At 52.8% G+C, this 26360-nt stretch overlaps 1 protein-coding gene across 1 annotated transcript; it reads left to right on the top strand.

Moving 5' to 3' along the window:
* Positions 1-20835: 20835 nt before the first annotated feature.
* Positions 20836-24142, top strand: SOX11 (SRY-box transcription factor 11). The gene has a single exon (XM_072767805.1). It carries the CDS (start codon positions 20933-20935, stop codon positions 22406-22408), a length of 1476 nt encoding a protein of 491 aa, XP_072623906.1. The 5' UTR covers positions 20836-20932; the 3' UTR covers positions 22409-24142.
* Positions 24143-26360: the final 2218 nt, after the last annotated feature.

Raw genomic sequence — 26360 nt, 5'->3', positions numbered from 1 at the left:
GCAGGGACATTTTGGGCCTTGGACAAAACCATCTGAATTCCTTTTTTTTTTTCTTTCTTTCTTTCACTTTAAATAGGCACATATCGTGCTTCTAGAGCTCCATGCAGGGAATGGTATCAGAGGTACCAGCTGGAGGTGCTGGGCTCCGTGGTGGGACACGCACTCACACCCCTGACAGCCACCAGAAAGTCTTCACGATCTTGGGAATCCCATGAAAGAGAAATGCAGACATTTGTGCTACTAGAAACACCGCTTACATTAGAAATCTACCAAGAAAATCTTTTTTTTTTGTTTCTTCCTGTGTCCCTTTTTACAAAGAGGCAAATGATTAAATTTGCTTCACCAAATTAAACTCCCTCCTCCCCCCCGGCTACCTGCTGGGCACTGGGCAGTGTTTCTGGGGTGCCACCTGCAGGGCAGCTGCTCAGGTCCCCCTGGCCTGAATATCATCACATGACATCAGCCTCCCGACACGCTGTGGAAATCCTGGTTGGCCACAGGGCTCCTCTCTGGGTTGGGTTGTGCAGGACTGAGGGAAGCCCCAGGATCACGGTCCAGGCAGAGCAAACCCAGTGATGTGGGAGAAAGGCTGTTGATGAATAGGACACACAACCACCCACGAGGAAGGAGATTGCAAGGGGAGAGAGAGAGAGAGAGAGAGAGAGAGCCAGGGCAGAGAAGAGGAGGCGGAAAGAGGGAAGGAGGAGCTGGAGAAGACAAAGAAGAGAGTCTTTCCTTTCTTGCTCTGAAGGTCACGTCCCCTGGCTCACTGGCCCACCTTTATCCGTGAACTTAGCTGCTTCTCTCCCAGGCACTGCGCACCCACCGGGAGCTGGGCTCATGCTGGCAGATCTTCGGCTTGCGTTTACCTTTGTCAGCAGCCAGCTCCCTGCACATCCGCCCACAGGCCCTCGCCGCTCCTCCATGCATGTCCCTACATGGCAACAGGCTCCCTGCGGCTGCACGTCCAGCGTGGACGGCCTCCTGCAGCCGCAGGCACCAGCATCCCAGCCTGCAGAGCATCACAAAGTTATTTAAGCAAGACTCCGACCTGCTCACCTTTAGGGATAGAGGTGTAGTGAAGAAAATGCACATGTAGATCCCATAACGTGTAATGGGGAGTGCCACTCCCATCACCTCCATGAACGAAGGCCCTCGCTCCCAGCATATTCAGTTTCTGAAGAGAAAGAATGCCGCACCTCACTTGATGCAGAAGGGAGGAAAGACCAGGAAATGGGTGCCTGCCGGGACCTGGTGAGGAAAGGAACATAACACAGGGATCTTAAAAAAAGGCAACCACCAAGGCTCATTGGACCTTGTCCTCAGGGCAATAGCACAATTGCGTCCGCACTAAAATCCTGGAGGTGCCAAGGTGGTGGGGGGCGGCGTGTGTGTCAGGATTCCCTACATTTGGGATCCTCAGCTGCCCTCAATCACTAGCAACAAAAAGAATGTACACTTGCCTTCACTTGCTACAATTAGCATCACAGAAAACGACACAGGTCACTCTTAGCTACAGTGTGTGTAATAAGAAGACCGTTCAGGTCTGTCTAAATTTTAGGTGTGCCGGAACCCACATTTCATTCATTGCTGCAGTTGCAAAACTACATTCCATAAATGCAAGCTGATCAGGGACCCACCAGGCATTGCTGAGGCAGGACTGAACAGGACGGTCCCTACCCTCCAAGAATTCGTTCTCGACGACGTCGAAGTCGATTTCCCCCGGTATTTGGCAACATGGCTCCTGTGGTTTGTAAAAATTGAACTCGGACGCTCCCTCCCTACTTCTAAATAAACAAGGCCCCAGGAACTCCCACAAGTTTAAAGCAATAACCCTTCCCACCTTCTCCATCCGTGAAGTCCTCCTCGTCCTTCAGGGCCGTGATCAAATACTTGCCTTTTGAACTGTTCCTTGATCCCTCCACTGGGTCTCCCCCCATGCACGCCGTTCACGGCCCATGGACGTGGCACCTGCTACAAACCTGCTCAGCTATTTGCATCCCTGAGTCTCTCCTCCAACCTCCACCCCCCGGGATTGTGAAATCTTTGAGGATAGAAACCAAGCCTTTAAATGACACTGGGTCTCTGGTATATGAGACAATATCACAGACACCACAGATACTCCATCAACTCTTGTTAGAATGGATTTTGATATGGGCTCCAGAGTCGGGCAAATCTGAGTCAGCATTAGGCTCTACCAGCTATTGGCCGTGGTCCCTTAGCTTCCCTGACTCTCTGTTTCCTTGTGTTTAAAATCAACCTCCTAGGGATCCCTGGGTGGTGCAGCGGTTTGGCACCTACCTTTGGCCCAGAGCGCCATCCTGGAGACCCGGGATTGAGTCCCACGTCGGGCTCCCAGTGCATGGAGCCTGCTTCTCCCTCTGCCTGTGTCTCTGCCTATCTCTCTCTCTCTGTGTGTGTGACTATCATAAATAAATAAAAATTTTAAAAAAAAGTTAAAAAAAATCAACCTCCTAGTTGTGTATCAGTTTGCCATGAGGATTAAAGGAGGTAAATAAAAAGAGCCTCCTAGGTAGTAGGCGCAAGCGTCTTTTTTTTTTTTAACTTCATGTTTTGGGGGACACAATTAACAAAAAATTATGTGATCTGAAAAGTGGACACATGGTGATGTGTGATGATGTGATCTAAGCATACGTTGTAAAAGGAGTCTGGCGTCCAGCTAACACACCTACCGCTTCACGTATTTATATCCTTGTGTGTCGGGGGAACATTTACATTCTGGGCTCTTAGCAAAATTTAAATGATACACTACAGTGTGATTTGCTAGAGTCGCCTCGGATGGGTAGGCATGGGCTCCTCGGATCTTCTTTGTCCTACAGTTGAACGTGTGCTCTCGTTCTCGTTCACCAAGCATTCCCCGTTCCCCCAGCCCCAGCCCTTGCAATCACGTTTCTGCTCTCTGTTGTGATGAGTCTGACTTTCTATTTAGATTCCACATGCAAATGATCCCGTGCACGTCTGTCTTTCTCTGCTGGCTTATTTGACTTAGTCTAATTCCACCAAAGTCCATTCAATGGTTGCACATGGCAGGGTTTCCTTCTTTCCCGTGGCCAAATAATATTCCATTTCTTAAATGTGCCACATCATTCATCTGTGGAAGGGCTGTTATTTCCATGTTTTTCCAGAAAATTCCTATTTCTCTTTCTGCTTTTATTCTCATTCCCATACTGTACAGTTTAGGAAGGTCTGAATATCCATTGACACCCTAAAGAAATCAAAGTGTCAGTCTTTTGAAGGGGTTGTGTTTTGGTGTCTTGCTATTTTTGTCTATCAAGTCCAAAAAATTTCAACAAGAAGAGAAGATCGGATGGGCAAGCGTGGTTTGAAATTCGGGACATGCTCACAGTGATTTGGGCCATCTGCCCTTGGCCACCAATACTCAGTGCCTGCGCTTCTGGCCTTTTCTGGGGAGCTCTGCGGAAACTCAGGTGGCATCAGAGTCGTGAGAGAAGCGACTTCCAAAGAGGACACCCGGCTGTGCTGCTCAGAAGGTCTGTGCTCCTTCTAGCTGGGGACAAGTCCCCTGGTTCCCCCAGTTCTGACCTCTCAGATTTGTCTAACTCTTCTGCACGAGTTAAACGGTGAGCCCACACCTGGCACTGACGGGCACTGGAGGAAGACACTGGCTTTGCTAAAACTACCCTGGAAGCCGCTCTGCACAAAACTGTCCTCCATGATGCGATTTCGGGAGAAGAACAATTCTCCCCGTGCCTCAGTCCCCAGAAGAGCGCATTCTGGAAAAGCATCTGGTTCGTTTTTATGCTCTGGACCCCAGGAATCCTGTGACGGATCGCGTTCCCTTTCTGGCTTTGGCTACTCACTAACTCAAAGCCAAATGCCTGCCCTTCCTCTAACGTGCGGGCCTCATGGAATGCAGCGCAGGGACCAGCTTCTCTACGGCCCCATTGGCGGTTTCTACCCTTATTTCCTCTTTGTCCAGAATTTCTCCCTTTTGTATTTTAATCTCTTATTTTATGTCCATTTCTAAGTTGATAAGGATTTGAAAAGATCATTTCTTTCCCTCTGGAGCCATTCCTGGGTGGCGGGTCCACCTGCAGGGCTGGCCGTAAAGCCTCAGCCAGAAGAGGCAGGTCAAGGCCTCAATCCAGAGGCCCTGGTCAGACAGGAAGGATTTTGTCCTTGATTCAGGGGACAGTTGGGGCCTCGGAGAGGTCTCGGACAAGGCCACAACCACACACCTCCTGAGTCTGGGAGGCGCGGGAGCTTGTCCGGGTGCCGCTTCCAGGTCCAAGGCTCTGAGATGAGGCCTGAGGCCACCTGTCCACGAAGCTGCCAGAAGCGGTGCCGATGCTGTCAGGGACCAGACTGTAATAGCAAGAGCACAGCCCGGGAGACAGAGACGCTGTAAACCGCGAGTGGGGAGGCAGGGTCAGCGGCGTGGGGTCGGGCCCAGGGCACACCCGCCCTCCATAACCACCCGCCGCGGCCAGGCACCCAGGGCTGCCCTGCGTGGGTGTCAGGGGCTGCAGGAGCCCTGGCCACAGGCCAGCTCTGCCATTCAGCGTCCCTCCCCACCAGCTCCTCCTGCATCCAGAGGCACCAAGGCTCACGAAGCACCTGGCTCCCTGCCACCGGTGCCACCGGTGCCCGCGGCGCCCGTAGCCGAGCACCTGCCCGCGCCAGGGCGGCTGCCAGGGAGGCGCGGGGCTGCGAGACTCCAGGGCGGGAGCGCGGCCCCTTGGTGGCCTGGGCTGAGGCACAGGAGGTCCCTCGGGGAGTCTGGCAGGCGGCAGCTGGCTCGTTCAGAAAGGAGGCGTCTCCGGAGGGCTACGGCTCGGGCAGGTGGCTGGGGAGGGCCGGGGAGATGCAGGATGCGGCATCTCGGGGGGACGACGGCTGCCCAGGCTAGCGCCCAACACGCAGCGTGGGGCCGGGCAGGGCAGGAGCCGAGGCTGGCACAGGGTGACCCCGCACGTGTGTCGTTCACGAAGGTGCGCCTGCCGCCCTCGAAACAAGCACGACTAACTGTGCAGCTGCCGTGGAATCTGTGGGTCTTTCAGAAGATAGAGAACACGGTTGTGTTTTAGGGGGTTTGTTAAGGGCTGAAGCTTCCCTGTTTTGGGGAGAGTCTCACCCGGATGCTTCTTTTCAGTGAGGCCACCGGGACTGGGGGGATTTTTAAAACCTTCACTGCAAAATGTGTCATCCTGAATGACATGCGGGATTCTTCGCACCAAGATCTCTATGCTGGAGTCGTAACGTGCAGGGTGGATGACTTAGAGACCTACACGGGCTCACTGCCCGCTTCATCACGGGCAGGTCACCATCTTCCCACCCAGCCCTGGTCTACGACTCTGGAACACACATACGTCCACGATCCGAAGTTGTCCAAACATGAAATATCCGTTGTGTATCCTGTGGAGAGGACACTTGAGTTCGAAGCCCGACAGCTACCTCCCCCCCACCTTGTTCCCTCGGAGCCCATGGGTCATCCACCCCTCGTCGAGGAACCTGCGGTTGTTCAGTTCTCAGGAAAGACATGCCTGAGATTTAAAGTCACACGAACACGCAAATGCTGGCAAGGGTAATTCTTGAAGGCAATGCCCACATTCACAGAAAAAAATTCTCAAAAGCCAGGAAAAGCTATTTTGCTTAATTTTCTTAGTTAGGGAGCCAGTCGACATCCTGAGATGTGTGAGTGATGGGTTTCAGGGTGAACCTGCAGGTGGGTGTGGTGTCCCTCTGCGGGTTGAGGCCAGACGGATGACACGGCAGGTGACGGATGATGTGGACACTCACACGTCCAGGGAGTGGGGTGACACAGCAGCATCCTGTCCCTGCCTGACTCCCGCCAGCCTTCTCCGCTCTATCCTGTCTCAGGGGGGTCCTCTGGACAACTCTGCTGGGCCCTGCTTGGATGTTTCTGTTAAAAACGCCTGGAGAGTGCAAAAGTCCTCAGCGTCATGTGTGCACCTTCCCACACAGATCCTCACTCTCTTGAAACCCATTTAAAAATATACAAACCGGGGTGCCTGGGCGGCTCAGTCACTTATGCCTCTGACTCTTGGTTTTGACCCGGGTCGTGATCTCAGGGTCCTGGGATCCAGTCCCATGTTGGGCTTTGCACTCAGTGCAAAGTCTGTTGGAGACTCTCTCCTTCTGTTCCTCCCTTGCTCTCTCTAAAATAAAATAAAATCTTTTAAAAAGCAAAACCTACACATACATGCTTGCTAATTACATGCTATAGGATAAGTAAGAGTCCTTTGGAAATTAAGAGACACTTTCCCTGTTGTCATATAACCCTACCATACTGCCGTGGGCCTATTAACAGTTCTGGAGGTGGACAAGGAAGACTTCTTCGCTTCCACGTGTGGACAAGGAAACAGTCTCCACGCAAATATGTCACCTTCCCAGGTCCCCCCCCCCCCAGGTAGATTCAGGAGTGCTTTGCTTCTCTTATTTATTTATTTATTTATTTATTCATTCATTCATTCATTCATTCATTCATAGAGATGCAGAGAGAGAGAAAGGCAGAGACAAAGGCAGAGGGAGAAGCAGGCTCCACGCAGAGAGCCTGACATGGGACTCGATCCAGGGTCTCCAGGATCACGCCCGGGGCTGCAGGCGGCGCTAAACCGCTGCGCCACCGGGGCTGCCCTGCTTTGCTTCTCATACACGTGTGTCACTCCTTGCGAGTCCTTGGTCACAGGCTGTCGGGACAGATGGGGAGGACAAGTAGGCCCTGGAAGGGGACGTGGTCTCCTGGACTCCGAGGCCTGGGTTCCTTCAGACAGACTGCGCTGCCCACCCTCCTTAACAACCTCCACATTTCCAGAAGGGAACCGATGCCAAGCACGTTTCCTTTAAAAATGAGTGTGTGTCTCTACCTCACTGCAGTGGAAAATATTCAAACATGGTTCTTAGAAGAAAGTTATTTAAAAAAGACTTCACTGTATTTCCACGAGGCATCTCCTTGTTTGACACATGGTACTGGGGCCTGCACGTGTCTGTCTCTCCCCACGGGACAGGCGTTCTGCGAGGACGAGCATCTCCACCTCCCCTCTTCATCCCTAGCGCTGGAATATGGGGCATGTTATATGTGCTCGTTAAATACACGCCAGGAGAGGAGAAGACAGGCCCTTCGTGAATGGCCTGATCACAGTAGCCGGGACACGGTTGTGCTCAATAAATACCTATTAAACATATAAACATGTACATGAATGATTGAAGGCTATGGATACCCCCTCACAGAAAATGCAGGGGCATGAAGTGATGGGAGATGAGCTATTTGTGATATATTAAACACAAAGATTGTTCTCTTTACTTGTTTGGCGTGAAATACGTTTTCTGCAGCGAAATAACCAGGACTCTCGAACAAATACCCCCTGCTTTGCTCAGAGTGCCATCAGCAAGGATCGAGTCATCCCAAACGGGACTGGCGCCTAGTGGGATGACACAAATTGGTAGGCACTGCATCCATTAAGCACAAATTGTGATTCCATCATAGCAGCACAGCCTTGAGCACCCAGGCTATAAAATATACAGCGGTTAATCCGAGACCAGACTGAGTATCTGATCTAAAGTCATGAGTTTTAGTTGGGTGTTGTCAAGCTCGGTTTTATGGACAGACACAGAATTTCCATCATATACCCTGGTGGAGCCCCCTACAAATGTCACTCATGGTAGAACTCTCTCAGCTCACATGAGGGTGGAGAAGAGAGAAGCGTATTTTTTTTCTGAGATTGAGGTGCCATGCCGTTTGGTATCGTTCCTTTTCAGACCCCAAGTTCAGTTGAAGGGAGAATAAGGTATCACAGAGCCTGAGTAACAGAATTAATCATCGACGAGCTATCCTAGCATGCACTGTATCACTTACTGATGACCCCCTATGCGCAGGCAACTCCCAATATAGCTGACATTGCAAAATTTTATAAATAGCAAGAGCGATCGGAAGAGCAAAGTTGGCATGGTCAAGTAGCACGCATTGCCATGGAACTAACAGCCTGCTTAGCCTTGCCAATACCATTCCCTGCTGCTCCCGGCCTCATCAGGACCCTGAAACGTGCAATTATGTCCACTGGATGGCCGTGCTCTGGAAATTTTATGTCTAATTTCAGCGAGGTCTCTAACCTATGAAGAAAACTCAGAGCAATGCTGGCAAGCGGGATTTAAATTTTGCTCGCTCTCCTTTCCATCTCCAATCCAGAGGATATTCAGACAAAGACTTCCTAGACTCTGAAGGCAAAATAACCACGTCTCTGGAAAGAGATGGCTAAAATACCTTCTTTCCTGCAGTGTCTTGGCCCATTTTTGTGCACGTGCTTCACAATCATACGGGAGCTTCATAAAGGGCCGCTCCTCCTCCCAGGAACTTCAGGGACTGGTGGGATGTACTGAGCCATTTTCCCAAGGACAGACCATGGCTCTTACAGGGCAAGTACATGAGTCTGATCTAAGTTTATAAATTTAGTAAATGGGGATTCCAAGCCTTAAAGTCAGAACTTCTCAATCTAAATTGCGTGTGCGGAGTATTCTCAGCGCACACTCCGCGTCCACCAGGGTGTAATGTGCACAGAGATGTGCTCATAATGCTGTTTCTGCAGCCCCCAGAAAGCAGTGTGTGGACACCCTCGAAGTACACTGCAAAATATTTAGCACTCAAAATTTTGAATCCATAGTTCCAATGGGTACTGAAGAATATCCTTGTAGAGAGAATATGTCCCCTGTTTTTTCTTAAGTAGGCAATCTGGACACCATACATTGTCTTTGGATTTGAGGCGGATCGCTTGGGGGGAGGGGCAGTTGCATGTTTCTCATATTTCGCTTCTGGAAAATAAAAGTAACTTTAGATGTGATTTATGTCAGTGGAGTAGGAGTTTTTACATCTACCATATACTGGAATATGTACTACGGAATAGCTAACCATTTTCGTACCGGGCATAATAGTGTTGCCGTAATTAACTTTAACACGATACACAAGCCACAGCTGAGGTAGCTATGCTAGTGAATGCATGACCAGAAAATACTATAAATATCTTTCCTTTTATGCCTCAGATCCTATTCTTCAACTGTTGGAACCAAAAATACACACACCAACATTTCACCCATGCTGTCACTTATTCACACAGAATACCATTAGATCTCTCGTTGCTCTCTGCCTATAGGAGGGTAAATAGAGGCACAGCACCCAGTATGAGGAACGACAGAGTTACGTCCTGGGAAAAGTGCTAACTACACGTGGACTAGTTGTCATTGCTCCCAGAAAAAGCTTGAGGGAGCTGAAGGAAAAAAACACATGCATCTAGCTGTGGGGGCATAGAAAGCTATTTTAAACCTGTGGAATTATCACTATGGCCTCTCTAAGATAGGAATTCCACCCTGAATCAGATCAAGGGTGGACCTGTTCCCTGGATCCATGGAGCACCGTGTGGGGAGGGTGACGGGCCCCTGCATTTCCCTACTGAGGTGACCCACTTCTTTATAGACTCACCTTGGAGATGCACACCTGTTGCATGCGGTGACGGACGCTTCCTTTGAAAGGTCCTCAAATTCCCCACTCCTGAGGTCTAAGAAACCTTCAGATTCTATAATGACAAGTGGCAGTGGACAAGCTCATGTAGATCTTCACAGATTTCAAGGCCTCCAGGAATTTTGTTTCATAGGAGAAGGAGAAAGGGAAAAGGAACCAAAGTGCTAGAGTTCTGTTGCGAGAAAATGAGTGAGTAATGGAGAGTAAGAATGTGTCTGAAGACGATACACTTGTCCTACAACTGGCTTTACCTCAAGGGCAATCCCTGTAGACATAGGTAAGAGAAAAAAACACACACACACACACAAAAAGTGGTTTAAGAGTGAATTCATTAACATATTGGTACGATATTGAAAGCACCAAACTGCATTGCATGAGAATGTAAAAGACAAGATCCACGTAAATAATATTGTTGAAATATGAAAGGCAGTGGCCTGGGCTGTGAGCAGGTCGCCATGTGAGGCAGAAAACCAACCACGAGCTGGCCAAGGACAAGTGCTTCCTTTCCTTGAATTTCCTCTTTCCTCCGCTGGCCACTCTCTCAAAGTAACTCTGACCTCTGAGTCCTCTTCCTCATTTCTTCATTTGCTCGTCCATCTGAATGCCTCCTAGGGGCCGGGCGGCCTGCTGCCTGGGGGGGCTCAGGCAGTGTTGGAACCAAACACCCTCTGCCTTTGAGAGAACGCACGGTCAAGGAGGAGAGTCTTCTTTCTTTTAATTTAATTTTTTTTTTAATTTTTTTTAACTTTATTTATGATAGTCAGAGAGAGAGAGAGAGGCAGAGACACAGGCAGAGGGAGAAACAGGCTCCACGCACCGGGAGCCCGACGTGGGATTCGATCCCGGGTCTCCAGGATCGCGCCCTGGGCCAAAGACAGGCGCCAAACCACTGCGCCACCCAGGGATCCCCTTTTAATTTAATTTTTAATTTTTTTTTTATTGGAGTTCAATTTGCCAACATATAGCATAACACCCAGTGCTCATCCCATCCAGTGCCCCCCTCGGTGCCCATCACCCAGTCACCACCCCTTGTTCATCTCCCAGAGTTAGGAGCCGGAGGAGAGTCTTCTCCTTCAGGCGCGATACTACTTTTATCATTGGATCTATACCACCCACCGTGATGGTGAGGACATTTGTAAGCTAGAATTCGCATGAATTTTCTCGTACATGTCAGCTGTTCCTGTCTCTAAAATACGCCAGGGAAACCTGCTAGAGTAACTCCATTGTATCCTAGAGGATTAGCACTGAAACCAGTTTTTATAAATAGCCCAGAGGACCTTCCTCTCTGTTAGACTCCGTCCCCCCAAGTGTCTTCCATAGGCAAGTGAAGCACGCAGATTCATCCTGCTTTACAGAACTCGCTGTCCCTGGGGAGACATGTCCCCCCTGGAGATTAGGGGGGAACATGCTAGAAGTCCTGCCCTAGGGGTGAGCAGAAAGTGCCAGGGGGGTGCGGTGAAAGACAGCTCTGCTGGCCATGGGCAGCGGGGTCAAGAAACATGATTAAAAACCGTTGTGTCCGGGCAGCCCAGGTGGCTCAGCGGTTTAGCACCGCCTTCAGGGCCTGATACTGGAGACCTGGGATCGAGTCCCATGTCAGGCTCCCTGTGTGGAGCCTGCATCTTCCTCTGCCTGTGTCTCTGCCTCTCTCTGTGTGTGTCTCTCATGAAAAGATAAATAAAATCTTAAAAAAAATTAAGGGATGCCCTTTGGCCTGAGTACAAATTTAAATGGTTCTTCTCCTGTTCTCATAATTTTGCTGAGACCCCAAAGCTGAAAAGGGATAAGATGTCCAAGCTGTGACAACCAGAGCAATGAAGTCCAGCTACACGGTGGCCAATGAGACCTTTCCTTATCCGCTGCTACTGCCGAAGTGCAATAAAAGTCCAGAAACCAACGGATGGGGGAAATTCTTCAGAAGCTGTGTAAGAGAAGCAGGCTTTATGGTTTTTGGTCCCCCTCTGTGTTAAGTTTCTGGGGCTCAGGTGTCAGAGTTGCACACAACTGGCTAATGTAAACAATGATTTCAGTCTGGAGACCAGAAGCCAGAAGTTAAAATGTCCCAGGGTCGGGTCCAGAAATCCAAGTGTCACAAGGTCGGGTCCCTCTGAGGACTGGGAGGCACAGTCCTTTCCAAGTCTCTCTACCTGGCTTGTCCATTTCCACCTGCACCCTGAGCCTCCCCCACTTCACCTTTTCTCCTGTGTGTCTGTCTCTGTTCCAAACTTCCCTTTCTTATAAGAGCATCACATCAGTCAACTCAGATTAGAACCCACCGGAGCAACCGTCCCCCTTCTCAAAGCCCTCATCCCTCATCTCCAAATACAGACTCGTCTTGAAGTCCTCGGGATGAGGACGCAAATGTGTGTATTGGGGGCAAACCCAATTCAAGTCTCAACACTCCAGTTTTCTGGCTCCTAAAAATTCATGTCCTTTATGTAAAACACACGCATCCTGTCCCAGCATCTCCAAAGTCCTAGCCTGCCCCAGCATCATCGGTAAATCCAAACCTTATCTAAATATCATCTAGATCAGGGAAGGGTGACATTCGAGGCAAACTCCTTTCCAGTTGCAAACCCGTGAAACCAGACAAGTTATCTGCTTCCACAGTACGATGGTGGGACAGGCAAGGACAGACCTTCTCCCACTCTAGAGGGGAGAAATCCGAAGGGGAGAAGGGGTCAGGCTTGGAAACATAGGGCCAATTCTGTTCAGTTTAAGGCTGGACAACAGTCCTCTCAGGCTTGATGCTCTGCCCTTGGGCCAACTGAGGCAGCACCTTCATCTTCCCTTCACCAGACTTCACCCCGTCTAGGAGCAAAGGCTCCCAACCCTGAACTGCGGGGTCTCAGCCTGGGTGGGAGCCCAGCAGAGGCTGAGTCACCTGGCTCCCACCTGAAGAAGCCAGGGCCGGCCTTCCTGGGCTGCCCAGCAGAGTGAGTGGGCCGGGTGCTCCCAGAACCTCCTCCGGCAGGAGCTCCAGAAGTTTCTAGGAATCAGAGGACTTGGAGGGAGAAGGTTGGAAGTGCGCTCACTCCTGAGCAGACCGGGCACTCAGGACTGGAGAGGACAGCTGAAGCCCTCTCCAGGGAGGGGGGCTGTGGCCTTGCCCCTCTGCATGTTTGCTTCTGCTCACGCTATTTCTTGTCCCTGCCTGGTTATTTAGAATTTAGGAACTGCTGGTGCAGCACACAGCTCTGCCTGTACTGAAGGGGCGGCCTGGCTAATAAAACTGTCTTGGCAAAAAACAGTGAAGATCTGTACTACTTTGACCATAAGAGGATGCAACAGAGACAGAGAGAGGGAAATAGTGAGATGGGGGGTGGGAAGAAGGAGAGAGGAGGAGAGAGAGTGGAGAGAAGGAGGGAGCTGGGGGGTGGGGAGAGGGAAAACAAAGGGGGGCTGGGTCCAGCATGGGCCCCAGAAGAAAAGAGCAACAGGTTCCGAAGCTCAGGCGTCAATGGAGGAAAGCCTTGGGGGAGTGCGGGGCTCATGTGGGAAAGGTAGAGAAGCAGCCCAGGCCACAGCTCATGGCTGAGTCAGAAGGAGTCCTTGCTAGGATGTTGCCTCATCGCAGGCCGAGGGGAAGGGGCGCTACATCTGACGTCTCTGGGGACCAGTTTCTCGGCCAGGCACCTTCCCCCTGCAGTTGCACCAACCTCACCCCCCAAATCTACAGGACACCCACTGGCAAGGTAGTCACACGCTCCTGGGTGCCTCACCTTGGGGGATATCACCAAAAGTAATGATGCTGTCATAGCCCTGGGTGAACATGTTTTCTCTAAGAAGAAATTAAGATGGGGAGCTGGGGTGGCTCCATCTGTCAAGGGACAATGCCAGTTTCAGCTCAGGGCCCTGGGATTGATCCCTGCATCAGGCTCTGCAGTCAGCAGGGAGTTTGCTTGCCCTCTGTTCCTCCCCCTACTCCATTCATGCTGTGTCTCTCTTTCTCTCTCAAATAAATAAGTCTTTTTAAAAAGGAAGAGATTAAGATACATCAGTAGCTATGTGTAGAGAAGTCAGATTTGGTGGATTTTTACATTGTACTTCCGAAACTGGCTATCAGTTCCTTTCTACTTTACATTCTTATAAGCGTGCTTACACATATGCTCACAATCACACGTCCTCTTCTTGACTGTGTGAGATGAAGGTACTGATAGAAAACAGGAGCAGAGCCTCCAGGGGAAGTGGCCTCCTCAGCCCCGAGGAGGGAGGACAGGTGTCATCCCCCGCCCTCCCTACACACTGCCAGCCGAGGAAGTGCACACAGCATTTTTTGGAGCGTGTCTGTCTCTCATTCATTCAGATGGCAAAGGGTTGGAGTGTAACAGGCAGGAACCGTCTCTCCAGCCCACCTCGCTGGCTGCCCCTCTGCTGGGGCACAAGGCAGGGGGCCGCAGGTGGCACTGTGCAGAAAGCCAGCGGGCTGCTTAGGAGGATGGCCAACCGGGGCTTTAGGAAACGGTTATTTGCCTTTTTAATAAATAATAATGAGGATAATGATAATCATAAATCCCTGGGTGTCCGGTCACCAAACAAAATCCTTTTCTAGAGCAGCTTCTCACCAAAAAGAGAAGGGGGGCGGGATTTAAGCTGATTAATGTAAGTGTAACAAAAATAAATTTTGTTTCAATTGCAAAAGCAATTGCCTTCTAACAAACGCAGGGTTAATGGGACCAGTATGAGCATGTGAAACAGCTTTATCTGGAGCCACAAATATCCCTCCTGTAACTAGCTGGGCTTCACTTGTGTGTAGTGTGCGCGCCCAGGGTCATGATGTAAAAATGTATTTCATATGGCAGGTCACGGTCATAAGTTTGAAAGCCACTGCTCTGTGCTACGCAGCCCTCGTGCCCCTTTGTGTTTTTATTAATTGTGAGAGAGATAAAGCTGGAGAGGCAGAAAGCGTAGAAGCATGCTTTGCCTACATTGCAGAGGGCAGCGGATTTTGCTCCAGGGTGAAGGGCTCCCTTGAACATGAACCCATAGAGTCCGAAGAGCCAGACTGCACGCTGGGGCGAAGAGTCTGACGGGGCTACAGGACCTGGGAGACCAGCTCAGGGTCTGTGGCGAAAATTCTGATAGTCTTTTTTTTTTTTTTTTAAGAATTTTATTTTATTTTATTTATGATAGTCACAGAAAGAGAGAGAGAGAGGCAGAGACACAGGCAGAGGGAGGAGAAGCAGGCTCCATGCACCGGGAGCCCGACGTGGGATTCGATTCCAGGTCTCCAGGATCGCGCCCTGGGCCAAAGGCAGGCGCTAAACCACTGCGCCACCCAGGGATCCCAAATTCTGATAGTCTTGAGAAGAGCCTAAGTACCTGCAGCGATAGTAGAAACCAGCAGGGAATCCTGGGGTGACTCAGGTGGGGGACTTGCTGGAGCTCCCCGGGGTGTGTGAACAAATAGGCATATTCACTCACTGGACATTTATGGAGCCGCTCCCTACCGTGTGCCAGGAACTGCTAGAGGCGTTGGACAAAGAAAGGTTAAAATAATAGCAACAGCAATCCCATGTGTGGGCATCTCATGATGCACAGGTGGCATTCTGAGCACTGGAGGACGAGGGCGCAGGTGCTGGCCAGGCCGCCGAGCGCAGGCAGCTCTCGGGCATCGCTGCTGGAATGCAAAACGGGGTGCCGCCACATGGGAAGGGAGTTCCCTGGTTTCTTACAAAATTAAATATACTCGTACCATGGGATCCAGCAATTGTGCTTCTTGGTATTTACCCAAGGAATTGAACACCTAGGTTCGCAGGAGAAAAATTCATACGGACATTTATCGCCGCTTTATTCATAATTGCCAAAACTTGGAGGCAACCAAGATGCCCTCTGGTAGGTGAGCGGATAAATACGCTGTGGTCCGCCCAGACAAAGGGATGTTAGCACAAGCACAGAAGTGAGCTGTCAAGCCATGAAAAGACCTCGAGGAACCTTCAGTACATATTTCTAAGTGAACGAAGCTAATCTGAAAAGGCTACACACTGCGTGGCTCAAACTATAAGGCAGCCTGGACAAGACAACAACAGCTATGGAGACAATAGAAAGATCAGGGGTTGTCGGAGGTGGGGGCAGTAGGGAGGGGTGATTTTTAGGGGGAGCACAAATGATATTTAGAGCAGTGCAACTCTTCTGCATTTTGTGATAATGGTAAATACGTATCATTATCCCTTTGTCAAAACCCATGGAGTGTACAACACCGAGAGTGAGCCCCAGTGTGGACTACAAGCTGTGGGTGATTATGATGAGTCAACACAGGGTCACAAATTTTCACTAATTTAGCATTCTGGTAGGTTGTGTCCACAGTGGGGCAGGCCGTACGTGCATGGGGAGTAGGGATTTATGGGACTTCTCTGTACTTTCCACCCAATTTTGCTGTGTACCTGAAACTACTGTAAAAAACAAAGTCTTTAAAAAAAAATGCATAGCTCATGTGAATAATAAAAGAGACAAAACATGAATTTTGGAGGCAATAGGTTTGAGTGATTCTTTTGTTTTTGTTAAAGGTCAAGGGCTATGTGATAAGATCTACTAAAAAAGAAATGAGGGAGGGAGGAAAGAAATATGGGAAGGAAGGAAGGAAAAGAACAAACAAATGAACAGATGGATGGATGGATGGATGGACACCGGAATTGGTATTTCCGGTCCAAGGTAAAATATTTCAGAATCTTAGAACACCTAAGCCTCTGTTATTCAAACTTCAATAATGTCTCATTAATAGATGAAATCAGTGGGGTTTAACCAAAATTGTTTAAGAAATGGAATAGAAAGTAGTCTGAATTACGCTTAATACGAAGAGATATTCACTTGTGACCTTTGGCTTCTGCTTCATATGTGTATTGCTTGTGTGCTCATCATGATGTAAAATCATGTTTTAAAAGTTTCAGGGTCGGGGCAGCCCTGGTGGCCAGCAGTTTAGAACCTGCCTTCAGCCCAGGGTGTGATCCTGGAGACCCGGGATCAAGTCCCACATCAGGCTCCCTGTATGGAGCCTGCTTCTCCCTCTGCCTGTGTCTCTGCCGTTCTTTTTCTCTCTATCTCAAATACATACATACATACATACAAGTTTCAGGGACCCTGCCCTGTGCCCTCAGCTGTGCATTAATGCAGCATACCCTCTGGCCGGGCAATTGAGAGAATAAACGAGTGACAACATCAACAAGACTATTTTAGCAACTTTAAAGCGCGCGCTGATGAACCCAACAGGTAGTGACAGTCGTTGGCAGCCTGTGTGTTGAGGGGAGGCGCAGCAGCAGGTGCTTAGTAAGCCCTCTCAGTATTGCACTGGTGTTTAAATGCAATGCAGGAGGTCAACATGCAAAGACCAGGAGGATAGAAAGTTCTAGGTGGCTAGAATAAAACACCAAGGCCCTAAAGCACTGCGGGAACAACAGGGTAAAGTGGGATCTGGAGAGTCAGGTGCGTTCAGTTTAAACCCGTTACCACGTGGGAAGATACAGAGAAGGAGGAGCCCAGGTAGACAGGAGATCTACAGATCAAACCCCGGGTCCAGGTCTGAGGCGGAGGTAGGCAGAGAGGGGCGGCCGGACTGCGAGTGGAGGCGCTCATTTCGGGAGAGCCGACCAAGAGAGAAGACCAGAAAGAACCGTCCTGCGGGCCAGCGTCTCAGGCGCGGAGCAGTGCGTGCGGTCAGAGCTCATCCAAGACGGGTAAGTTCAATTTAATGAGTCAAGTATTTACCCCGTGATATTGTTAGTGCATTATTGGCTTAGCAAAAAACGTTTCCTGCTCAGAGGGGAAAGGAACGTTTCATATGTATTCTGATGGTGTTTTCCTAATTTTGAGAGACTTCTAGAATACCTTAACTTCCTTCCATAATAGTTCTTTAAGCGAAGGGTCTTCTTTGTAAAGATCATTGGTAAGAGACAATAATAACCATAGAGATAGTCACCTGGGGCTCCGCTCAAAGGTAAATCTTAAGACTCTGACCATGAATTGCATCTGCAACAATGTTTACGATTAGGCATCTCGCTTACAAACACAGAAGTATTCACCCATATATGAAATGTACACTGGCTACAAAAAAAGATGACCCCTAGGCCTAGCCCTGATACACATTCAGTGGTTTTAAAAATAGCAGATGAGTTTCCGTTTTACTAAATTAGACTTTCAGGAGGCATGTGTATCCTTGCGGAGGGCCACATTTTCCATTTGTTAGCCTAAAACTCCTTTAAATACTTGGTTACTAACGATGTTGCAAACATGTTATTATTATTTTTTTTTAATACTGTTCCCATGAGAAGCCTGCAGGTCTCAAACACTCCCCCCCTCCCGCTTCCTTATTTTAAAACTTTTCCTTAGAAAGGAAAAGAAAGACAGACAGAAAAAGTATACAGATGAGTTATTTAGTTGTCTTTTCCCTCCACCCACCCCCCCCCCCAATCCTCAGTAAATTCTGGAACATGGAATAGGTATGGTAAGATCATGTTACAAAATAGCAATCTAGGTAATCCTCTCTGAAAATTCTTACCTTGTCTATGGAATAGAAGGAGGAATCTGCTCCAGGACATTCCTTACAAGCCTCCATGCCTGCTTGACCTCCTCCCATCCCTGCCCTGCGTTGACTGAAAGACCCCTGGAGTCGCCACACTGACCTCCCATCATCCCCGCCTGCCCACTCACAACTAATAAACAACCCGGATTCGCTGGCTTTCTCTTCTCCGAAGATGACCCATCTTTCTCAGAACAGAAGTTGCGCTTCTTATCTGAAAGGGTAAATATTAACTTCTATTTCCTCCCAGAAGATCATAGCACTGGAAGAAGAAACTCATTCTTTTCCAGCTTTATATTGCACTCCCCTAATTCTCATTCTAAAGTCCCACGTGACTTTTTTGCTTACGGAGTGAAAAAGGCAAATAAATATTGAATTGGCTGTAGATTTTTTTCAAAAACGCACTCTCTCTCTCTCTCTCTCTGAGTCTGAAATACGAGATGCCCTCATAGTTTGCATGAAAATAATGCAACCGAGCTAAATTCTCTCAAGCCTTCTGGCTAGAGTATGCATCTGTCCCTGGGTGTTGGGGGAAGAGCAGCGTGGAGCCACCCATTCCACCCACCCACCCACTCCCCTGCGGGGGTGCCCAGTGGCCGGAATGGCCGGGAAATGTGTGAGCTGAGCCAGGAATGCGATTCAGGGCTTGCCTTGTGGGAGCCAATATGAATTGTCACACACCGCCTCTGGTTTCATACCTTTCCAGACTTCAGGTCACCGGGTATGCGTGGCTGCAGATTCCTCTGGTTCCGAGGGCTCTAAAAAAAAATAAATAAATAAAAAAATAATAATAAATAAATTGCCAGCACGACCGACCTGAATATCCCAAGTGCAGGATGCAGTGTTTCTCTTTAGGATGCTTAAGGAGGGGGAGGGGGCCGCGATGGTGGAGTATGGACCACACAGACGACGACGGTCTGCGGAACATGTGAAAACGTGGTACCATTTCACGTTATTGAAGACATCAGACAACTGCAAGGCTCGGGCGCTGCAGTATTATTTGCAGGGAGGGCACCTGAAAGGAGGAGGGCTCGGGCCCCGTAACTGGTCCTAAGCGGCTGACTCCTCTGGTGGAACACTCTGGGCTGTTATCTCGGGAATCGCTCAAAGTTGCCAGCTCCCCAGCGCTGCAGGGTGTGAAGCCAGTGACGACGGCGGACAATGCCTAGGAAGCGGCGAGTTGCTTTTTCATCCCCCCCTCCCCATAATATCCGCGGATGGGGGGAGAGCGACTAAATAAGGAAACACAAAGAAAAAAAAAAACAAAAACAAAAACAAAACGGGTTTCCAAGTAGCCCAGCAGGACCGGCCGGGGTTTGGGGGCCCGACCTCGGGGTCGCCGTCCCCGGAGCGCCCGCCCCACCCCTGCACGGACGCGGGCCGCCCCTCGGCTCCCAAGTTGGGATGCGCCTCGTTTTCTCTTCCGTCCGGGTCGTTTTGCTTAAAACAGCGCGCGCCCCGGGAGGCGTGCGGGCTCCTCGCTAGAGGGTCGGGAGGGAGGACGCCGGGGACCGAGAGAGGGGGAGGGGACAAAGAGGGGGACGCGGGGCGCGCGGGGGGGGAGGGGAGGGGCGGGGCGGGGAGGGGGCGGGCGCGGGGGCGGGGCCGCGCCGGAGCTCGCGGGGCCCGGGACCCGGTTTAGAACCTGCCTCCGGAGTGGCCAGATTGAACGCGAGGCCCCGGCCCCAGCCAAACCCCCAGACCGTTACTCCGGCCTCCGCCTGGGGCGGGACGCGCGCGGCCCCGGCGCCTCCGAGGATGCAAAACCTACGGAGCAAAGGGGACGACCCAGAAAATGCAGACGGGGGGAGGGGCGGGGCGGGGCGCGGTGGGGGGAGAAGGAAGCCGCGCGGGCTTTACGCGGCTTTCTCTGCCTTAGAAAAAGAGGGAGAAAGGGACAAGGAGGAGAGGCCGGGAGGGAGAGCGAGGGCGAGCCCACGTGCCGGGAGGCGTTGTGTTAAAGCGCCACCTTCCGTCGACCCGGGCGCGGCGGGCTCCCCGGGCGGGCTCGGGCGCGCGCGGCTCCGGGAAGCAGCTGCACCCACCGGGGGCGCGCCGGGCCGCACCCGCCCGCCCCGCCCCGCCCGCCCCGCCGCGCGCGCCCGAGCCCGAGCCGGAGCCCGAGCCCGAGCCTGTGCACCCGGACAGCGAGCGCGCCAGGTCGGCGGCTCCGGGGGACCCCGGCACAAAGGGGGTGCGGGCCCCTGCCCGGACTGGCCCGGTTCTGCGCGGCTCGCGAGCATCCCGGGGAGAGGCGCATCTGTGCACGCACGCGGGTGTTTTTTTTTTTTTTTTTTTTTTTTTAAATAACATATCTCCAGACGTGCCTCCCCCTTCTCCCCCACCCCCCATCTTTGCAAAGCAGCCCCGAGGGCGGGGGGGGGGAGGAGGGGGCGTGGCCGAGGAGTTAATAAAGGGAGATGGGCGGAGCCGGCCCGCAGCCATTGGCTGGCCCGGGGAGTGATGTCACCCATATGACACCCTGATAACTAGTTGGGAGAGAGCCCTCAACTTTTTGCAGAAGGAGCGCGCGCGCCTGGGAGTGCTCGGGGTCCGGCGCTTGCGGCGGGAGCCACGAGCCGAGCAGAGAGGGAGAGAGAGAGAGAGAGAAAGAGAGAGAGAGAGACGCACACAGAGGGGTCCCGGGCTGCTCCGGCCGCCGCCGCCGCCGCCGCCGCCTCTGCCTCTCCGGTCGCGGCCGCAGCCGCAGCTTCCCGCGCGCGGGCGGCCGCCGCCGCAGCCGCTGTGTGCAGCCTGGAAGGGGGGGCGGGGGGGAGGGGGGGAGCCGCGGACGCGGGGTACCGAGGACTTTGCAACTTGCCCGGGAAGGTGGAGGGGCGAGAGGGGGAGGGGGACCTCCGCACGAGACCGAGCGGCCCGGGTTGGAGCGCCCAGCCCCGCGGCGGATCATGGTGCAGCAGGCGGAGAGCTTGGAAGCGGAGAGCAACCTGCCCCGGGAGGCGCTGGACACGGAGGAGGGCGAATTCATGGCTTGCAGCCCGGTGGCCCTGGACGAGAGCGACCCGGACTGGTGCAAGACGGCGTCGGGCCACATCAAGCGGCCGATGAACGCGTTCATGGTGTGGTCCAAGATCGAGCGCAGGAAGATCATGGAGCAGTCGCCGGACATGCACAACGCCGAGATCTCCAAGCGGCTGGGCAAGCGGTGGAAAATGCTTAAGGACAGCGAGAAGATCCCGTTCATCCGGGAGGCGGAGCGGCTGCGGCTCAAGCACATGGCCGACTACCCCGACTACAAGTACCGGCCCCGGAAAAAGCCCAAGATGGACCCGGCGGCGAAGCCCAGCGCCGGCCAGAGCCCCGAGAAGAGCGCGGCGGGCGGCGGCGGCGGCGGCGGCGGCGGCGGCGGCGCGGGCGGCGCGGGCGCGGGCGCGGGCGCGGGCGGCGGCGGCGGCGGCGCGGGCGGCGCCAAGACCTCCAAGGGCTCCGGCAAGAAGTGCGGCAAGCCCCGGGCCCCCGCCGCCCCCGCCGCGCCCGCGCCCGCGCCCGCGCCCGGCGGCGCCAAGGCGGGCGCGGGCAAGGCGGCGCAGCCCGGGGAGCCGGGCGGCGCGGCCGACGAGTACGTGCTGGGCGCCCTGCGCGTGGGCGGCGCGGGCGGCGCGGGCGCGGGCAAGACGGTCAAGTGCGTGTTCCTGGACGAGGACGACGAGGACGACGAGGACGACGACGAGCTGCAGCTGCGCCTCAAGCAGGAGGCGGACGAGGACGACGACGAGCCGCCGCACCAGCAGCTCCTGCAGCCTCCGGGCCAGCAGGCGCCGCCGCTGCTCCGACGCTACAACGTGGCCAAGGTGCCGGCGAGCCCCACGCTGAGCAGCGCCGCCGAGTCCCCCGAGGGCGCGAGCCTGTACGACGAGGTGCGGGCGGGCGCGGCGGGGGGCGCGGGCGCGGGCGCGGGGGGCGGCAGCCGCCTCTACTACAGCTTCAAGAACATCACCAAGCAGCACCCGCCGCCGCTCGCGCAGCCCGCGCTGTCGCCCGCGTCCTCGCGCTCCGCGTCCAGCTCGTCGTCGTCGTCCTCGTCCGGCGGCGGCGGCCCCGGCGGCGGCCCCGGCAGCGGCAGCAGCAGCAGCAGCAGCAGCAGCAGCAGCAGCAGCGGCGGCGAGGACGCCGACGACCTCATGTTCGACCTGAGCTTGAATTTCTCCCAGGGCGCGCACGGCGCGGGCGAGCAGCAGCTGGGGGGCGGCGCGGCGGCCGGGAACCTGTCCCTGTCGCTGGTGGATAAGGATTTGGATTCGTTCAGCGAGGGCAGCCTGGGCTCCCACTTCGAGTTCCCCGACTACTGCACGCCCGAGCTCAGCGAGATGATCGCGGGGGACTGGCTGGAGGCGAACTTCTCCGACCTGGTGTTCACGTATTGAGCGGGGCCGCCCCCGGCTTCTCGCTCCTTCTCTCCGCGGGGTGCAGAGCAGAGCAGGGCTCCTCGGGAGGAAGCCGCGGTGGTGGCGGTGGTGATGATGATGATGATGATGATGGTGATGATGATGGTGGTGTCGATGATGGTGTCGATGATGGTGGTGGTGGTGGTAGGGTGGAGGGGAGACCAGAAGATGCTGATCTTGATAATGATGTCGTGACACAAAGAAATTGGAAAACGATGATGGGGATTTCGGTGCAGTTAAAAGTGAAATGAGTAGTTTTAAAACATTTTTCCTGTCCTTTTTTTTTTTTTCTTATTTTTTTTTTTTTTTTTTTTGCTCCCCTCCCTTCCTTTACCGTGTCTCAAGGTAGTTGCATACCTAGTCTGGAGTTGTGATTCCCCATCCCCCCACCCCCACCCCCCACCCCTCCCCAAATGTGTTTTTTGTAATTACTATTTCTTTTTCCTGAAATTCGTGATTGCAACAAAGGCGGAGGGGACGGGGCGGGGGAGGGGAGGGAGGACCCGCTCCGGAAGGCGCTGTTTGAAGCCTGTCGGTCTTTGAAGTCTGGAAGACGTCTGCAGAGGACCTTTTGGCAGCACAACCGTTACGCTAGGGAGTTGGTTGGAGATTCCTTTTTTTTTTTTTTTTTTTTTTTTTTTCCTTAAGAGATCTTAAAGAACTGGTGATTTTTTTAAGAAAAAAAAAACAAACACAAAAACAAAAAAGGGACCATTGCAACTTTTTTTATTTTATTTTATTTTTTTGGAGGGAGAAAACTGATGTCTTCTATGCATCCGATTCTTAACAAAACTGCAGGGAGCTTGAAAAAATGCAGACTGTACAAACGCTCACAAAAAAAAAAAAAAAAACTGTGAACTGACTTAAGATCAGAGTTTACTTTTCAGATCAAATTGTTTATGGTTTTACAAATGTGATTTCTACTTGCCAACTTTTTTTTTGTAACTTGTTCCCTTATACCTCCTTGATTGAATACCAGACAGCCTAGACCTCAGTACAAAAGGTATTGAAACATTTTTGATACATAACAGACCTCAGTCTTTTTTAAAAATTAATATATTTTCAGGCGTATTTTTGTACAGTGAAAAGGGAACATTCTTGCTGTGTTTTTTCAGTAAGACTTTCAGGCACTTCTTCCCTTTTGATTTCTTTTTTTCCTCTGTTTTTTTTAGCATGCAAGTATGTTGGTACGTGATGTCCTGGTTTAAAAAGGATTAAAATTTTTAAATAATCCTTGCATCTAAAGGCCTTGTGGTTTAAAAAAAAAAAAAGCAAACTTTTTTTTGTACAGCTATAGTAGAGATTTGTTCAATATTTGTAGGTAAAGATTTATTGAAAATGGTGATATAGACCTCAGAGCTGTTATCTTAGTTTAAAGATTGTATATGTACTGTACTATACTAGGACTTTATGTATCTCATACGCTGTGATATGTGGATGGGGCCCCAGATGGAAGGTTTGAAACTGGATTCTCGATTTTTAGCAAAAAAAAAAGAAAAAAAAAGAAAAAAAAGGCACATAGTTTAAAAAGTTTCTCATTTTGTGCAATATAATCTAAATAAAGTACAGACCATCTGCATATTTTGTAGCAAATGGTGGCAAAGCAGACTCAATGCACTGTCGACATCATTGCCTGTTTTTTTTTTTTTTTTTTTTTTGTGCTGGAAGTCTGTATCTTGACAATTTTAATAAATCAGCTGGAACTGATAGAAACTCGCATCGCCCATAGTCTCTATAGAAGTCAAACTGGAGGTGCTGGGGTGGCAGCGCAGTGGCGAGGCTCTTGTGTGCGCGGGCGGGAGGCGGGGGTCCGGCTGCGCGGCGGCGCAGGGGCAGGCCCGGGGCTTTCTCCTCCGCCTTCCGCGGCTGCTTCTGGACCAGGAGGGAGGAGGATCCTTCGCTGTCCGCCCTCCCTCGCTCCCCCCGTTTCCTCTCACCTCCTCCGCCAGCCCCGTCCCTCCCCACCCTCCGGGCGAGGGCCCGGGGTCCGCGGGCGGTGCGCTCCGAGCGCCCGGCTGCGTCCCCGCTGCGCGTCGCGGTGACCGCCCTGGGCAGCCCGCGCTGGGGCCGCAGACCCCGCCGCTCGCCCTGGGGGCCGGCTCCGGGCGCAGCGCTCCCGGGACCCCGGACCCCGCTCCCCGCTTCTCCGCTTCTCCGCGCGCGCCGAGGTGGACGCGGGGGCGGCGCGGCGAGGGGATCCGGGCCGGGGCCGGGGCGACCGGGGGGCGCCGGGGGGCGCCGGGGGGCTCCGGGGCGCGGGGAGGGGGGCCTCGCGCGCCGGCGCCCGGTTGGCCCGGGAAGGCGGTTCGGCCTCCGGCTCTGCGCCTTGCCCCGCCGCCTCCCCGGGGCGCTCCCGGCCTCCGGCTGGGCCCCCCGATCTCCCCGGGCCCCCCCGCCCCGCGCGCCCGACCCCTCCTGCCCCGGGGCCGCGCCCGCCCTGCGGCCCCACCTCCGGGCTGCGGCTGCGGCTGCGGCTGCGGCGCCCCGGGGGCGGGGGGCGGGGGCGGCTTTCGGCGGCTCCTTGAAACTCCGAGCAGAGTCTCCACCGCCCCTGCCCCTCTTCTGACCTACTGACTCGGTTTACCGAGGTCCGGCCTCATGTTTCCCGAGGTTTGGCGAGACCCGGTGCGGGCGGCCGCAGCCCTCCGGGAACGGCCAGGCCACGGGGCCCGCACCCTCCCGGCCTCCCCTCCCGCCTCCCGGGGCTCGGCCTCCCGGGCGCTGGAGCTGCGGCCTCCCCGGACCTCCCCCGGCCTCCCCCTGCCCTCCCCGGCCTCCCCGGACCTCCCCCCCGGCCTCCCCCTGCCTTCCCCGGCCTCCCTCCTACCTCCCCGGACCTCCCCCGGCCTCCCCCTGCCCTCCCCGGCCTCCCTCCTACCTCCCCGGACCTCCCCCCGGGCCTCTCCCCAGCCTCCCCTGCCCCCCTCTGCCTCCTCGGACCTCCCCTGCCTCCCCGACCTCCCCCGGCCTCCCTCCTACCTCCCCCGGCCTCCCCGGACCTCCCCCCGACCTCTCCCCGGCCTCCCCGGCCTCCCCGACCTCCCCCGGCCTCCCCGGACCTCCCCCCGACCTCTCCCCGGCCTCCCCCGGCCTCCCTCCTACCTCCCCCGGCCTCCACCCCAGCCCCCAGCCCTGGGATGCGAAGCCAACCAGCTTTTGCTGCAGAGGGACAGATTTCTGTGGCTTTCTCCTTTCGATGAACCCTCCGATTTCAGTAGTACACTTGGGAAAAGAAAGGGCTGATGGTGTTAACAAGGTTCTCAGTTTGGAACTGGATTTCTGAAGTTGTTTACCTTCTTTTTTTGTTCTGTTTTTGTTTTTTTTTTTTTTTTTCCTTTCAAAATGATAGACTAATGTAGTCATTGGTCGGACATTTATTTGAGCCACGAATAATTGAACCAGCGGTTTACAATTGACAATTCTCTGTGCTGGTGGTTTTACGTGGCGGCCCTCTGCTGCAGTTCTGAAACTTGTTGAAAACACAAACCCATTTTTAAGACTGAGTCTATGTATTTTGAAAATCTGAAAACTTTGCATGTATTTTATGTTTTGATCATAGATGAATCTTGGACTCTTTTTTTTTTTGTGGTGGTGAGGTAGAAACTTTAGGTGAATTAGTAACATGATTGGCCTCGGAATGGAAACAAATAGTCTTGATTTAATAATAATAATGATGATGATGAAGAAGATGATGATTTTAAAAAGGCTCTGTAGCTAAGTTCTTGAGAGTAAAATACAGGAAAAATAGGTGGTCAGCGATCTAAATTAAAAACCTGTTAGAACTCAGGACGGCGCTTGGATGCGCTTTTAACCATATTTAAGGCTGTTTTGATGAATGCATTGTGAAAATCATTCTTAATGAATCCTTTATTGAATGTCTAAAACATAATATAATACACAGGTATTCTTGCCACTGGATAGTCTTCAATAA

Source organism: Vulpes vulpes, chromosome 8 (genome assembly GCF_048418805.1).
Source record: "Vulpes vulpes isolate BD-2025 chromosome 8, VulVul3, whole genome shotgun sequence".
NCBI classification, from domain to species: Eukaryota; Metazoa; Chordata; class Mammalia; order Carnivora; family Canidae; genus Vulpes; species Vulpes vulpes.
This window is presented reverse-complemented; position numbering and strand designations above follow the sequence as displayed.

Bases quoted from the DNA above. Each gene is read 5' to 3' on its own strand.
- SOX11 (XM_072767805.1), top strand. From the start codon at position 20,933: ATGGTGCAGCAGGCGGAGAGCTTGGAAGCGGAGAGCAACCTGCCCCGG.